Source organism: Portunus trituberculatus, chromosome 39, assembly GCF_017591435.1.
Source record: "Portunus trituberculatus isolate SZX2019 chromosome 39, ASM1759143v1, whole genome shotgun sequence".
NCBI lineage: Eukaryota > Metazoa > Arthropoda > Malacostraca > Decapoda > Portunidae > Portunus > Portunus trituberculatus.
In genome coordinates this window covers 15,660,706-15,673,794 of record NC_059293.1, presented here as the reverse complement: position 1 = coordinate 15,673,794, position 13,089 = coordinate 15,660,706, and the positions used below count along the sequence as shown (strand labels likewise).

The following is a 13,089-nucleotide window of genomic DNA, read 5'->3' as shown; positions in this document are numbered from 1 at the left end:
TGTTTTGATTACGTCATTATATACAAAATCGCCTTAATTCTCTCTCTCTCTCTCTCTCTCTCTCTCTCTCTCTCTCTCAGGTAGAAAGTTTGAAAAGATCGTAAAATTTGCATAATACGTACACAGAAATAGCTCTGAAGCACACACACACACACACACACACACACACACACACACACACACACACACACACACACATTTCACACACACACACACACACACACACACACACACACACACACACACACACACACACACACACACACACACACACACACACACACACACACACACACACACACACACACACACACATTTCACCACAGTACACACACACACACAAAAAAAAAAGGGTGACGATAAAAGGAGACGTAACAAAAACAGGAGCAGCGGCGGCAAGCGTGTGTACCCTCCCGTGGCATGAAGAGTACTGAGGGCTTTTCCTTTTTTTATGCTGTCTTTGAGGTGTGATTTTATCCCTTAAGGGTAAGAGAGAGAGAGAGAGAGAGAGAGAGAGAGAGAGAGAGAGAGAGAGAGAGAGAGAGAGAGAGAGAGAGAGAGAGAGAGAGAGAGAGAGAGAGAGTAAATTAAACGAAGAACAAGGAACAAAAAGTAGAAAGAAAATAAAAGTAAAACATTAACTAAATTAAATAAATGACAAAGAAAAGGAGAGAAAGAGGAAAACGAAAAAAAATGGAGAGAAGAAGAAAGAGGAGGAGAAGGAGGAAGAGAGGAGGAGGAGGAAAAAAGGAAAAACAAGACAAGGAAGTAGAAAATACTAACAATAAAAGGAAAGAGAACACGAGGAGAGGAAGAAATGGAGAAAAAATGAGGAAAAAGGAAAGGAGGAAGAGTTTATTTGGAGAGATAAGGAGAGCATATTTGTGTGGTAACCTCCGTGAAAGAAGAGGAAATATGGAAGGGATTAAGAGATAGCGAGGGAGAGGAATGGAAGGAAGTGAAGCTGTACGGAAGTGAAAAGGAGGAGGAGGAGGAGGAGGAGGAGGCAGGATGGAAGATGCGTAAGAAGCGAGATGAAGAGAAGAATAGCTTGATAAGGAGAAGGAAGAGGGGGAAGAGTATTAAAATGTGGTCAACAGCACACACACACACACACACACACACACCACAACCTCTCCCAAACTCACAACCCAAAAAGTTTATGTATACTTAGTACCCCTCCCACTTACACCCCCCTCCTACTCTCTCCCAACAAAGGGAGGGGCCAGGAGGGGGGACGCAAGACAAACAAGACAAGTTACGGTGTGTTTTGGGCTTTAAAAGGGCGGGAAAAACATCTCGGGTTCTGCCAGTGACGATAATATGATGTTTTGACGGCGGCATGGCGGGAAGGAAGGGAAGGGAACGGAGGAAAGGGAGAAGGAAGGAGGGAGATAAGCGGGGGAGGGAACAGTATGGGGTAGGGTAGGAATAGGGAGGGGAGGATGAGGAGGGGTGTGTTGGAAAGAGAGGAGGGAGGGAGGGGAGTATAATAACAAGGCTCTTCACTTTATAGCTAACAAACATTCTGGCACTGGAATATCGTTATGTAAGGAACTAAGTGGTAACACAATAATTTCTACCAATAATACACTCTGAAATATTCCTAAAACTAAAATATGAGCAAAAAATTATATAGCAAGACACTTCACTCCTGATACGCAGTGAAACATTATGAAACTGAAACACGAATAACCAGACTACCTTTTGAACAACTAAACACTGAAACACGGTAATTAGCCTCTTCAAAACTGAGACGCATATTTAACATGAGTTGTAGGTGTCATTTGACGATTTTATTAACATTAGGATGAGTCTATGGAGGTCAGACGATTAATGGCCGGAGTCTTCACTAATTTAATCTCCACATAAGTTTTTGAAGATGTATAGAATCGCCAAATAGCAAACAAAATAGATGTGGAAACACGTTCTGGGTTAAGAGACGTAAGAGAGACACAACCCACGAGAATAAGAAGCTGGCAGGAGGATTGGCCCACTACTACCCCATAAATTACATAGCAAGACACTTCTTCACTCCTTAGCTTATGATACGCAGTGAAACATTATGAAACTGAAGCACGGGTATTGTTGCAGCTTCGACCAATACACCACACGTAACTATGCACATTCCCACGGTCTAGATCACACTTTAGATCACGGTCTAAATCAAATTTACCCTAAAACACGATTAACTAGACTACCTTATAAACAACTGAACACTGAGACACGATAATTAAAAAAGGTAAAAGAGACAATCACGAGAGTAAGGAGGATTGGCACACCACCACCACACCACACTCAGCCAGCTGCCCAACACTTACAAACACATAAAGTCCTAAACACGTCTTTCCCGTACCTTCACCCTCACTCCCGTGACACCCCAGCACCCATGGAACACTCACCTCATCCATGGGTAGCCGAAGTGCTCAGGAAATCTTGCCACACTACTGATAAACACAAATTAAGGAACGACACATACTGCACTTCCGGAGCGTACAACACCCAAGGGCTATGGTTGACTGCCGGCTGCTCCCGCTGTAAACAATTAATTATCAAGCTTGTTATAATGATTGCTTTTCTCAGGTTCAGTTAGGAGAAAACTTTACCTAAAATTCGGAATAGTTATTTGGAAACTATACATTATGATGAAAAGGCCGCAGAAGTAAAGATGAGTGAGAGAAAATGGGTTATCGGATGGAGGTGGCGCCAGATTTGAATCTTTGCCTAAAGCTATTTTCGTCATCTTCTATACGAGTACGTGTAACAATTCTGCATTGTTGTCATTACTACCACTACCACTATTACTGCATGCACTACTACAACTGCTACTACTTTATTTTTAAGAGTATCATATGTCCATAGAGGTACTATTACTACTACTACTACTACTACTACTACTACTACTATTACCACCACTACCATCTTTACCGTGTGTGTGTGTGTGTGTGTGTGTGTGTGTGTGTGTGTGGGTAGGAAGGACGCTGATAAAAGAGGAAATAGACTGGAAAGAAACAGGCTGACACTTTCAAGGCTTCGGATAGGAAGTCAACAGACAAAGGGAGCGAGAAAAGAAGAAAAGAAATTCCCAGAAGAATAAATAAAAAGCAGACACGGTACGGAAATACACACAAAAAGAAATAGAAAACTAGAAGAAAAAAAAAAGAAAACAGGGAAGCTTAATCAACTGAGGAAATACGAATGTGTGTAATAAAATGAATTATTGGTAAAAGTTAAACATATAGAATAAAAAAAGAAAAGAAAAAAGAAGAAGAAACATAAAAAGAAAAGGAAAGCCGGAAAAAAAAATTAACGTGTCAGAACGTAATGGAAAATCAGAAGAGAATTTTAAAGGAGAGAAAAGAAAAACGTAACATCAATATGCAAATAAATCGAATCTCTGGAATATTCCGCCAAATTTACATGGAAAACGGAAGCAACGAACAGTATTTATAAAACAGCATCAAAGAAAACGAGAAACTGGTAAAATGTGAGAAAGAAAAATGTGGAAATAAGAAAGACTCGAAGGAAAACAAACACATAACATAAAACAAAACAGGGAGGAAAACAAGAAAATGTAACGCAATTGAGTTAAAGGAGGAGGAGGAGGAGGAGGAGAAAGAAAGAGAAGAAGAATAAGAAGAGGAGGAGGAAGAAAGACAGGAATACTCACTCGAGATATTATTCCTTGACAAGACTGACAGTATTTACTAACAAGCCAGCCAATTACCCAAGCCAGCCAGCCAACCAGTCGGTCAATCAGCCAGTCAGCCAGTCAGCCAGTTACTCATCCAGTCGTACAAAAGCAACAACTATTCAATCATACAAAGCAGCAAACAATAAGACACAGCCATACAGCCACAACACACACACACACACACACACACACACACACAGTATCCCTCTTATGACCTGACCTCTCAAATTCTTAAATTTTGCATGACCTTTTTGACATTTCCTTTGACTCTTGACCTCATTAGACCCTTGTGTGTGTGTGTGTGTGTGTGTGTGTGTGTGTGTGTGTGTGTGCATTTTGTGATCTCTATACATAGAAATACAAACCCAATTATGACTACACACACTCAGCCATACTCTCAGCCATACCCAGCCATACCCAGCCATAATCAGCCATATCCAGCCATACCCAGCCATACCCAGCCACATTCAGCCATACCCAGCCATACCCAGCCATAATAAGCCCAGCCATACCCAGCTACATTCAGCCATACCCAGCCATACCCAGCCATACATTCAGCCATACTCAGCCATACCCATCCATACCCAGCCACATTCAGCCATACCCAGCCATACACAGTCATACACAGCCAACTAGCACTCCAAGCCCCCAATAGATCAATGGTAGGCCTATCCATTTACCTTTTTTAGACTAATTAGGCTTGTTAACGATGCGCAGAGGCCTAGGTGAGTGGCGCCCAGGTAAGGTGGTGGTGATGGTGGTGGTGGTAGTGGTGATTATGGTGGTGGTGGTGGTGAAGGTGGTAGTGGTGATAGTGGTGGTGCAGGTGGTGGTGATGGTGGTGGTGGTAGTGGTGATTATGGTGGTGGTGGTGGTGAAGGTGGTAGTGGTGATAGTGGTGGTGGTGGTGGTGAAGGTGGTGTGGTGGTGGTGAAGGTGGTGGTGGTAGTGTGATGGTGGTGGTGGTGGTGGTGAAGGTGCTTATTTTCCTTTGATGTAATTAGATGGTGGTGCTTTTCATGTTGTTGTTGTTGTTGTTGTTGTTGTTGTTGTTGTTGTTGTTGTTGTTTTGCTTCTTTCATGGTCTATCAGTTTTCTAGTTTATATGTTCCTTGTTTGTGTGTCTATTTATTCATCTTTTTCTTTTATTTGTTTCATACAGGAAAGTCGATAACAATCTCTCTCTCTCTCTCTCTCTCTCTCTCTCTCTCTCTCTCTCTCTCTCTCTCTCTCTCTCTCTCTCTCTCTCTCTCTCTCTCTCTATCTATCTATCTATCTCTATCTATCTATCTATCTATCTATCTATCTATCTATCTATCTATCCATCACACACACACACACACACACACACACACACACACACACACTTTCTCCCATCACTCAACCAAAAAGTTTCCACTCTGACCTCCTTCCTGTGTAAAAATATAATAATAATAACATTCGCCATAAAAATTATAATTTAACTCACAGGAAATCTTCTTGTCGCCAATTTGTCAACTTAACTATCCTGATATTTTTTCCCCTTTTACTATTTTTATGTGTGTGTGTGTGTGTGTGTGTGTGTGTGTGTGTGTGTGTGTGTGAGAGAGAGAGAGAGACTGGGGTGGGGGAGAGGTGGGAAGGGTGGGGTAGTCACATTAATTTCGCTAAACCTCGAAATGAAAAGAGAAAGAAAAAAAAACACTTCATAATTCATCTAGCATTTTCAGTGAGAATCGAAAAAGCTTCCCTGACCGAACTCTCAATGTGGGGGAGAAAGAACTGCTCGGAGGGAAACAATAGGAAAATGAAAGGAAAGCAGAAAGGAATGAATGAAGGAAGGAGAAATGGGAGAATGGAAGTAAGAAAGCATGGAAGGATAGGTGGATAAAGGAGGAAAGGAAGGAACGAAGGAAAAGAAAGGAAGGATAGATAGATGGGAGAATGGAAGTAAGAAAGCATGGAAGGATAGGTGGATAAAAGGAGGAAAGGAAGGAGCGAAGGAAAAGAAAGGAAGGAGAGATGGGAGAAAGGAAATGAGAAAGCATGGAAGGATAGGTGGATGAAAGAAAGAAAGGCAGGAACGAAGGAATAACAACAATAACAGCACACTTTCTACATCTTTCTCTCTACCTTCTACACTTGCCAATCGTCCACCAAACCACCTTCCACATCTCACCCATCCACCCACCCATCCACCCACACATGACATCATCCCAGCAACCCACACAAAAGACAGGCCCTTCCCTTCATCACAGCTGTCATTGCTGTCCTGTTACTGTCTGCGGACTACAAACGGTACTGCTGTCTCGTCCGTCCTCGCGTCCCCAAAACCACCACCACCACCACTTCCACCACCGCTACTACATAAAGAACACGAAAAAAGGAACACCCATCACCCATTTTGACAACCACCATTACTGTCACGGCTACACAAATGAACACAAAGGAAAAAACAAACATTATCTACTCTCTTAGTCCTTTTTCACCACCACCATCACTGTCATGGCTGCACAAACGAATGCAAAGGAAGAAACAGACATCAGCAGACCCCTTTAGCTCATTTCGACCACTAGAGCCATGGTAAACACCTTTGGAAACCTGTGCAACTTTGATTAGAGCTTTTTGAAGTTGTGGAGTTGGGAAGGGAAGTGTTTCTGAGTACTAGCCTAAGGTCCGTATTCAGAAACGCTTTGTTCTCTCACCATAACTATTTTCCAAGGCCCCAGAAATGATTAGCAGCGAGATTTTCAAGGGCGTTTCTTCAGTTAATAAAGTAGAAATATTGTCAATCTGCCTCTAGAACCGTAAAAACACCTTAAAAAATTCGTGTAAACTTAAATAAAGCCTTTTGAAAGAGTAGAAATGAAACACAGAAGTGAGGGAGATTATGAGCCTAAAACACTGAATGGTTTGAACACACGGACCTCAGCCTCCCGTCACCCTGTTTCCTGCCGTTGGTTCTGGATGGCGGGCGCCCAAGTTGGCTCCGTCACAACTGCAGCCACACCCTCTTCAGACCCCGGGGAAGGGAGAGACAGAGGGAACACGAAAGAACACCAAGGAAAGACAAATAACATCCATCCATCCGTCCATCCGTCCATCCATTCCAGTTGTGACTTTTCCTCGCTGCAGTTTGGAGAAATATTCCATGCATGTCCATTTCCAGCGCCTATCATTGCAAGTTAAACATAAGACTTCCCTAAACTTCCTGAGAGAGAGAGAGAGAGAGAGAGAGAGAGAGAGAGAGAGATTAACTTTTCCGAAATTCTCCGCGCGAAAAAAGTTTTAATCCGTTTTTATTCAATTTTTGTGCCAAGGAAGCGAGGCGAGTCCCCGTCAGGTATTCAGCGCGAAATCGGTCCCTTCTCTCTCTCTCTCTCTCTCTCTCTCTCTCTCTCTCTTGGCTGATCATTCCTCTCCCACCACCGACACACGAGTACGCATCGCAGTCTGCTATTGTTTATATACTACGATGCTGCTGCACCGTGCTCGTCTCCTCTGTTTCCGAGCAAATAAATCTCAACAAACACACATTAGCGAGGACCCAGAGAGAGAGAGAGAGAGAGAGAGAGAGAGAGGTGGATGGGGAGGGGAGTTAGACCAGGAAGGTTTAAAAATAGGCTGTTTCATTTAGGCTTTCAGTTCAATGCAGCGCGTGTGTGTGTGTTATTAAGGGCAGGATGAGTAGAGAGAGAGAGGGAGAGAGAGAGAGAGATGTGTGTGTGTGTGTGTGTGTGTGTGTGTGTGTGTGTCTGTGTGTGTGCAAGGGAAACTAGCCAACAGATAGATAGAGAGAGAGAGAATTGGAAGGAAATGGACCAATAAACAAACCGAACCTGCAAATGGCTGGGGAGGAAACAAGGCGATAAGCATGAACGCGCAAAGAGGAAACGACTTGGACTCTGGCTGGTGTCATCGGGCGCAGAAGATCCCGCCAACTCGCACGTCTGAAGCACACTTTAGCACCACGTCTCTAATAATTTGTAACGAGACGCTGTGGGGTGTTTTCCAGGATGTTCTCGAGGTTATGGTGGTAGTTCTAAGTTCTCTACATATCTAACACACTTTTGTGGTACCTGTTAGTGATTTTAAGAGTGTTTTCCTGGTTTTAGTGATAGTTTAACAAGGAATCTGCGTCTTTATAAGGTTCTTATGGTGGTTATTAGATATTCCAAAGGTATTTTCATGGTTATAATGGTTTGATAAAGATTCTACACTATCAACATGGTTTACTTGAGTTAACAGAGTTGTATAGGATGCTTCTATGATTCTAGTGATGATCCAGCAAGGAACAGACATCTTTAACAGCCATTCTGGAGATTATAGAAGGTTTAAGTGTTTTTCCGTGATTCTACGTAGGGATAGTCTAGCAAACATATTACACTTGAGTACACTAGTAGAAATTCTTGGAGATATTTCTATGGTTTTAGTGATAGTTTAACAAGGATTTTACATTCCTAACAAACTCCAAGTGAAGTTATAAGAGGTTTAACCCATTCAGTACTACGACACGTTTTCATATAGATTCTGCTTATTATTTGATGGTTTTGTACAGCTTCAGAAATTCACGTGGGGATTAAAATAGTGAAGACTCTTCTGGCCATTAATCTTCTGACCTCCATAGATCCTTCCTAATGTCAATAAAATGGTTAATCGTACAGATATCTTAGGGTAAAAAATGTCTCAGTATCGAAGAGGTTAACAAGCATTCTACACCATCAATGTGGAAATACGTCCATAAAAACCGGAGTGCTTATATTTTGTAGCCTTAAAAAAATCGTCCTAAAGGGAGAAGGAAACAAGAAAAACATTTACGAAACCCGGATCTCTCCACCAGCACGAGAGGACACGAAACACGTTACCGAAACTGAAACGAACCAGTGATCGATGCATGCGAAAAATTTTTAACCGTTCTTTCTTTCTTTCTTTTATTCCCTGGAGGCAATTCCCAGACGGTGTGCAAATAGTGGTGTCCAATTGCGAAAAACGTGAGGCCAGGCATCGAACAGGGTCGGGGCAATTCGAAAACAGGAAATTGTCCCGTCGGTCGTTAAAAAGGAGGAGAGAGAGAGAGAGAGAGAGAGAGAGAGAGAGAGAGAGAGAGAGAGAGTGCTTGTTATCCTAATCTTACAAGTTAAACACTACCGTACTTAACAAAAATCTATCCTAATCTAATCCTACTCGAAAAAAATCTAACCTTATCTACCCTAATCTTAGCCTAACCTAACCCATCCTAACCTAAGCTAACCTAATCTGCCATAAACTTACCTCCCATAATCTTAGCCTAACCCAACCCTTCCTAACCTATCCTAACCTAACCTAACCTAATTTGCCCTAACCTTACCTACCCTAATCTTAGCCTATTCCAACCCTTCCTAACTTAATCTAATTTGCCTTAACCTTATCTACCCTAATCTTATCCTAATTTAATCTAACCTACGCCCTTATCTAACCTAAACTAAGCCATAAGTCACCAACAGCGCACCAATAACTATCCGTCGCTGCCACCATTTGCGTGCCGCGGTGACCATGCAGCGCGAAATAGCATCACCGCTCTTGACACTTGCAAGCTGCATGAGGCAGGAATATTAAACGGGTGCCCAGTTCAGCGGTCCTTTGTGGCAGTTCCTTGGTGGTGGTGGTGGTGGTGGTGTAGAGACGAAGAGAGAGAGTGACGAAGTGGTGTGGGAAGGTTCTTGAAAATTGTCTGGTGCTTAGGAAAGGAGAGGAGGAGTGGTGCAAAGTTAGAAAGCTCTTGAGGAAGTTTCTCTCTCTCTCTCTCTCTCTCTCTCTCTCTCTCTCTCTCTCTCTCTCTCTCTCTCTCTCTCTCTCTCTCTCTCTCTCTCTCTCTCTCTTCTCTCTCTGGTCTGGATGGTTTTTGTACTTTTCCGTTTCCTTTGTGTGTGCGTATATGTGTGTGTGTGTGTGTGTGTGTGTGTGTGTGTGTGTGTGTGTGTGTGTGTGTGTGTGTGTGTGTGTGTGTATTTTGTTTATCATTATATTCATTTATTTCTATTTATGTTTATTTCTTATTTCTCCTGTTATCGTTATTTCCTATCTGTTTATCACATGCTAATTTTCTGTAACTCTATTGCATTTAATCTTACTTCATCCATTTATTTATTGATTGATTTTATCTGAGTGATTTAGTTGAATGTTTCACCGTCACTTTGAACAAAACAAACTTGAATAAACTCCCCAAAAACCGTTCGAATTTCACTTTCTGCAAACAGAATGACAACAATAACTGCTCGCGTCCACAGCTTGGCTCTGAATCGTAATTAATAGGAATGGACGTAAAATCCTTTTGGTTAATCATTTTAATTTCGAATTTCGTCGCACAGATTTGCAGGTGTAACGGCTGGCGGTGATTTGTCAAGCCGTGACGCAGAAGTATTGGACTTTTAATGTCGTCACAGATGTTGCAGCCTTGTGATTACTGGCGTTGTGATGGCAATGGCGGCATGAGACACTTTTTAATGGCGTCACAAATGTTGCACAGTCTTAATCATTAACGGCACGACGGTAAGGGCAGCACAGAAATTAAAGGTAAAGACTAATGCACTGTAGGGACTTTACCCTTTAATCCCTACAATACTGGGACACACTTTTACCTTTGAGATTTGTATACGATTCTACCATTTTATTGACATAAGGAAGGGTCTATGAAGGTCAGAAGATTAATGGCCACAGTCTTCACTATTTTAATACCCTACATAAGTTTCTGAAGCTGTATAGAATCACCATATAGTAAGCAGAATGGATATGAAATTGACTCACGGTACTGAGGGGGTTGAATCGTGACAGATGTTGAAGTCTCGGCAACGATAATGGCGGCACGAGAGACTAAGTAAATGAAGATACCTAAAACACTGTAGTTACTTCATCCCTTTACCCTTTGTGTCTCGCCCCTGGAAACCTTCGATAATGACAATGGTCTCCACAAATTGACAAGCTACACAATAGTATCAAGGATATTTTTCTCTTGCTTTTTCATTGTTGAGTATGGGATAGTTCACGAACTGTCCAGAGCGGCGGTGACACGTGGCTTTCTTGCTCTCATCACAAGGCCTGACTTGCGGGGTCTAGGTGACCGCTGAGTGACCGAGTGTGCACCAGAGAAGAGAAAAGAGTAAAGGAAAGAGAAAAGGCAAAATAGATCAATAAAAATGCAAAAAAATAAGAAAAACTGGTGTCTAATCTTATTTTTCTTGGTGTGTTCTTGAGATGTAGTTTTTCATGTGCCGCAAAAAGCATATCTAGAAATAAAACTAACATAAATGAAGACCTTGTAAATACTATCAGATATCTTGATGCCTGTTCTTCCCTTGTGTTCCTTTATGTTCCTGCATTCTAATACTTCCCATTACCCTCAGATCATGGACGGCAACGCACAGACGGATGTATCTAACAGGAAGAATCTGGGCATGTTCTGTGGCGAGATCGAGCAGACCAGGACCTTCATCTCCGAGACTTCCTTCGTCAAAATAATCTTCAACGTCAACAACTTTACAGAGGAGACCTACTTCAGCTTCGACTCCCGCGTTGAGCTGCAGAAGGAGGTGAGCCAGGCAAGGGAAGGGAGAGAAAGTGTTGATACAAATTAAAGTTTAGTGGACTATCGTGGGAATGAGAGGAGTTAGAGCTGAAGTAACATTGCTATAAATGGAGATAAGTCAAGCTGAGGTGAGCCAGACAACAGAAGAGAGAGAGACTGCTGATGCAAATGAAAGTTTAGTAATTATCGTAGGAATGAGATGAGTTAACGCTGATAAAAATGTAAAGAAGGTAAGTAACATTGCTTTGAATGGAGGAAAGTTAAAGTTAGTGGATTGACATAATAGAAATTCGAATAGGAAACACTGACACAAATAGAAGAAAGACTAGAAGCGCAAGCAACACTGAAACATATGAAAGGATGTCAAGTATAGCAAATTTTTGTAGTAATAGGAAGGAAAACTGATGGAAATATAAGGTAGCCAAGTTTAGTGGATCGAATTAGAAATGGGAAGAGGTAATACTGAAAAGGAAGAAATATATGAGTGACTGAAAACGCAAATGTTGAAAAAAGTAACGTAAAATGCAAAGGTAGGGAAGAGAAAACTTGGTGACTGGAAGCAAAAATGTGGTTGAACACGATAAGAGCCAATATACTTTTTATTATCAACTATTCAAACTGAGAGCAAAAAAAAACAAAAAAATATGACCCATCGACCATAAATGTAGCAAAAAAAAAAAAGGAATGAATATTAATACTTTTGTAAATTTCATAAAACTGAGAAGAGAAACAATAGATGGCTTGAAGCATAAATGAAGCTGAAAACGATAAAGAAAAAAAAAAGTTAGTTATTTCATTCATTATTCAAGCAGGAGAAGGAAAAAAATGGACATCGGGGAACAAAAATGCGGCTTAAAGGATAAAAGTTAATGATTTTTGCCAATAACTCAGAACAAGAAGGGAAAAAATGGGATGAAGAGGGAGAGTTGGGGCGTAAAGAGGAAGGAACACTAGGACAAAGGAAGTGAAGGAACGTATGAGTGCATAAGTGTGAGGATGCAGAAATCTATAACAGGACCTTTTTTTTTAAACCCAGGGGACTTGTTATCTATTGAATCTTCTTTTTTCTATCCAATTGACTTTTTAATAGGTTCTTTCATCCAGTGGGCATCTTTTCTACAGATTTCTCTCTAATGGGCCTTTTTTTTCTATCTGTTTCTCTATTTCAGGTCTCTTCTGACATGAAAAAAAAAAATTATAAATAAATAACCCAGTATTCTGTTCATACGTATAAAGGCCACGTTCACGTTTTCTTTCTTTAAACACACACACACACACACACACACACACACACACACACACACACACACACACACACACACACACACACACACACACACACACACAGGTAAGTTAACAGAGGTAAATGTTATGAGTGACTGGATCTACAATAAAAGGGACTTAAAATTTCAGTGCAGCTGGAAGGATAAACGTTAATGCAGTTAATTAATGAGTCCGAGCAAAGATAAAACAATTACATAGGCACTAACTATATGTTGAGATTGAATTAATTATGCACCATGTTTACCTACGGTCCACGTGCTCTCATTAATAATACGCAGAGTAAAGTATCACCTTCATTACTTATTTGGACTCAGAAAACACCAAGGAGACTTTCCTCTTTTGCTGTGAGTGATGAGTGTGGTGGTGGTGATGGTGGTGGTGGTGGTGGTGAGGAGGAGGAGGAGAAAATAGAGGTTTGATATAATGGTGTTGGTGAGAACGGTAATGATAGTGATGATAAATGTGATGATAATGATGATGATGATAACAGTGGAGCGGCAGGTAAATGTAAGCACCCCAACACAACACACAGCTAACACTTGCGTTCCTCCATCAGGTGTACGGCAGGTTC

The 13,089-nt window shown here is 41.4% G+C and overlaps 1 protein-coding gene and 1 long non-coding RNA gene across 2 annotated transcripts in view; one reads left to right on the top strand and one right to left on the bottom strand.

Moving 5' to 3' along the window:
* The window catches only part of LOC123515441, a 218,979-nt gene extending 216,461 nt beyond the window's left edge, over positions 1 to 2,518 (bottom strand). The window contains exon 1 of the long non-coding RNA XR_006677878.1: positions 2,403 to 2,518. This is a non-coding gene — a long non-coding RNA (uncharacterized LOC123515441). The remainder of the gene's footprint in view (positions 1 to 2,402) is intronic.
* Positions 1 to 13,089, top strand: part of LOC123515440 (cubilin-like) — a 234,055-nt gene that overhangs the window by 214,468 nt on the left and 6,498 nt on the right. The window contains 2 exon segments of the mRNA XM_045274006.1: positions 11,053 to 11,238; positions 13,075 to 13,087. Coding sequence (XP_045129941.1) covers positions 11,053 to 11,238; positions 13,075 to 13,087 — 199 coding nt within the window.